The 2741-nt window shown below is 40.6% G+C and overlaps 1 protein-coding gene across 1 annotated transcript in view; it reads right to left on the bottom strand.

The window, feature by feature from the left end:
• Nucleotides 1-2741, bottom strand: part of ZNF532 (zinc finger protein 532) — a gene marked incomplete at its 3' end in the record, with an annotated part of 24412 nt that overhangs the window by 21129 nt on the left and 542 nt on the right. Inside the window, exon 1 of the mRNA XM_010283573.1 lies at nucleotides 912-2741. This exon is cut by the window's right edge and continues 542 nt beyond it. Coding sequence (XP_010281875.1) covers nucleotides 912-2741 — 1830 coding nt within the window. The remainder of the gene's footprint in view (nucleotides 1-911) is intronic.

A 2741-nucleotide genomic window follows, 5' to 3' on the forward strand; every position in this document is an offset into this window, starting at 1 on the left:
AGTCCGAGCATGCTTGCAGGTTTCCAGCTTCCCCCATAGCAAGAAGCTGCAACACCAAGCTCAACTGAATGCTTTGAAACACACCAGAATCCTTTTTAATTGGCACGCCCCAACAGAAATCCAACTATGTAATTTAATTAATGATCTTAACTCCTATAGGATTATAAAATACATCGTACGCTGATTAATATTAACTTTTATTGACTGACATGTTTCTTTCAGATTAGGCCAAAATTAGTGAAGAATTTTAAAATGGTTTGTAAGTTTAACTCATCAGCAGTTGCAAGAAGAAAGGAAAACCAACACAAATAAACAAATGGTCACGCAGCAAGAAATGCATGCTAGTGTTTCACTTCTGTTTCAGACAGATCTGAAGAAAACAGCATGCATAGCCTTTCAATAGAATCAGTGTGCCGTTTACTCATTGCCTAGAGCGCCTGTACATAAGAATGCCTAGCTCACTTATGGTGCTATATGCAAATAGTAAACACTGAAGACAAATAAACAATGAATCTCTTAAAACTGCCACTAAGATTGAACAGGCAGGCTGTTAATGAGGGTGCCAATTAAATGGATTCCACAGGATATTCAAATTCCAAAGCACGGAAAGATTAATACCGTTATTAATTTCAGTATTATAATGTTCAGCTGTAAGAAAGCTAAGGCTAAATTTTAGTACAAATATACAGTGTAAATTTCAGACTTTAGGGCCTAAAAATATTCTAAGAAAACTCTTACTTAAAAAATGTTGACATTCGTTATATAAGTGCTTGCCAGATTTTTTGTGGTTGTCATTTATACTTTTAATCACGGAGGTTCAGATAATTAACAGCTAAATGAAAGTAAAAATGTATCCAAAGTCTCCTAGGCTTATAGATGAAACATGGGAATTTAAACATATGATACTCTACTTGTCCACTTGTGTCTGCAGCCTGCTGGAAATGAGTTGCAAGAGATGTCTCATCTTGGAAAACTTCATTACACTCCAAACACTTTAGACTATGTCTACAGAGTTTTGATGGATCTTCGTCTAGTGGCATAGCTGGAATGACAGGTGTACTTGCTGGGGCTGATATTACTGTCCCAGTTATGCCAGACTGTATCTTTGTTACAGTATGCGTGCCAACTCCCACAGGGCTTTGAAGCATAGACGCAGCAGTATTGCTTGAAGGAGATGCTATCATTTGATCTGCTGGGACTGGTTTTAAAATCAGGTGTGAACACTGCATTACAACTCCTTTTTCCTTGTGTCCACGAGCATGGGAAAGAAGACTGCATTTATTGTAGAAAACTAAATTCTTTGTACAATGATTACATGTCACTTCAATTCGCACACTCCTCCTGTCATAATGCTGGGTCAGGCTCTTCTCAAGAGCAAATGAGTCGCCACACTCCAAACACTTGTAACCTCGTGTTGGTAACGTTATTCCGGCATTGGCAGGGGGACTAAGGTTTGGGATGTAAACTGGTACAGGATTGACACTACTCAGCACCTTATTGAATGCTTCTACTACAGAACTCTGTAGAGATGACACCACCTGAACTCGAGACACTTTTTTAGAAGGCTGTGAGGCTGCTGCAGAAATTATTGCCTGCTTTATTTGTTGCTGAGGTTTCGTTAGCACTTGGCGGAGTTCAGAGGTGGTTTGAGCACCTTGAGGCAGAAGATTAAGGTTGGCGAGATGGACTGTCTTTGGCACAAGTTTAGCACTGGCAAGGCTTGATGCTGGCACCACAACAGTCTGCTGTTGTATAGCGTTGGCAGCTTTTATAATGGCGCTACTGGCACTCTGCACTGAAGCAGCAGATATTACAGTCGCCTTCACTGTAGTATTGTTAGCAAGCTTCAAATTAATAACTTGTGAACCTGCTGTTTTAACTGCTGAAACGGGGAGAAAGGCAGTAGCCACAGGTTTGATAGTGACCTGTTTTGGTGTAAGTTCTGCAGATGCAACTGCATTGGTGACAACTGTGGACTGGAGAGGAGCTCTAGGAGGAGAGGAAAGAACAGCAGCAGAAGTTGGTGAGGACAGGAGAGATGTCATGGAAGTTACCATAGAAGAAGTCTGCTCTGGCTTTTTACCAGAGTCCAAATCAACTTCTGGCAACACTCTAGTAACAGTTCTCTTGATCTCCCCAGAAGAAGTCTTGATGGTTTTTATGCGAACTTTAGGAATTGCTGGTGTTGACCCTGCAGGAGAAGATGGAGACCCTTTGCTACTGTTTTCACTTGATACACTTCTGGGACTATCAGGTGGTTTGATAGATGGCTTTTTAGCACCATCAATGAGACTCTGAGATTCAGGCGATTTTTCAATAGCCCGGGGACTTTCACTCACGTCTTTTGGCAATGGAGAAGATTCACCTGAATTAGACTGTAACTCTTTACTGGTATCTGTAGCTGCCTTTTTAGCACTCAGTGCTGCAATTGCAGCAATGCATGAAGAAAGCTTTGCTGACGACTTTGCTTTGGACTGTGAAATGCTGGCAAGATTTGTTTCACTTTTTTCAGTACTCAGTTTTCCATCAAGTACCCTGTTTTCAAGAAGCTTCTCAGAATTGTCTTTTAGCAGTTTGTCCTCTGTTTTTCGAGCTTTAAAAGGCTCATAGACACTTAAATTCATGGAGTTTGTCTCTGTCTCCCGTTTAGCAACTTTATTTTTATCTATACTACTTGAAACTGTGATTCCAGATTTAATCAAGTTCTCCCCTCCAAGTGCCTTCAGTTTGTCATATTCCTG

The sequence above is a fragment of the Phaethon lepturus genome, unplaced genomic scaffold (genome assembly GCF_000687285.1).
Source record: "Phaethon lepturus isolate BGI_N335 unplaced genomic scaffold, ASM68728v1 scaffold1633, whole genome shotgun sequence".
Classification (NCBI taxonomy): domain Eukaryota; kingdom Metazoa; phylum Chordata; class Aves; order Phaethontiformes; family Phaethontidae; genus Phaethon; species Phaethon lepturus.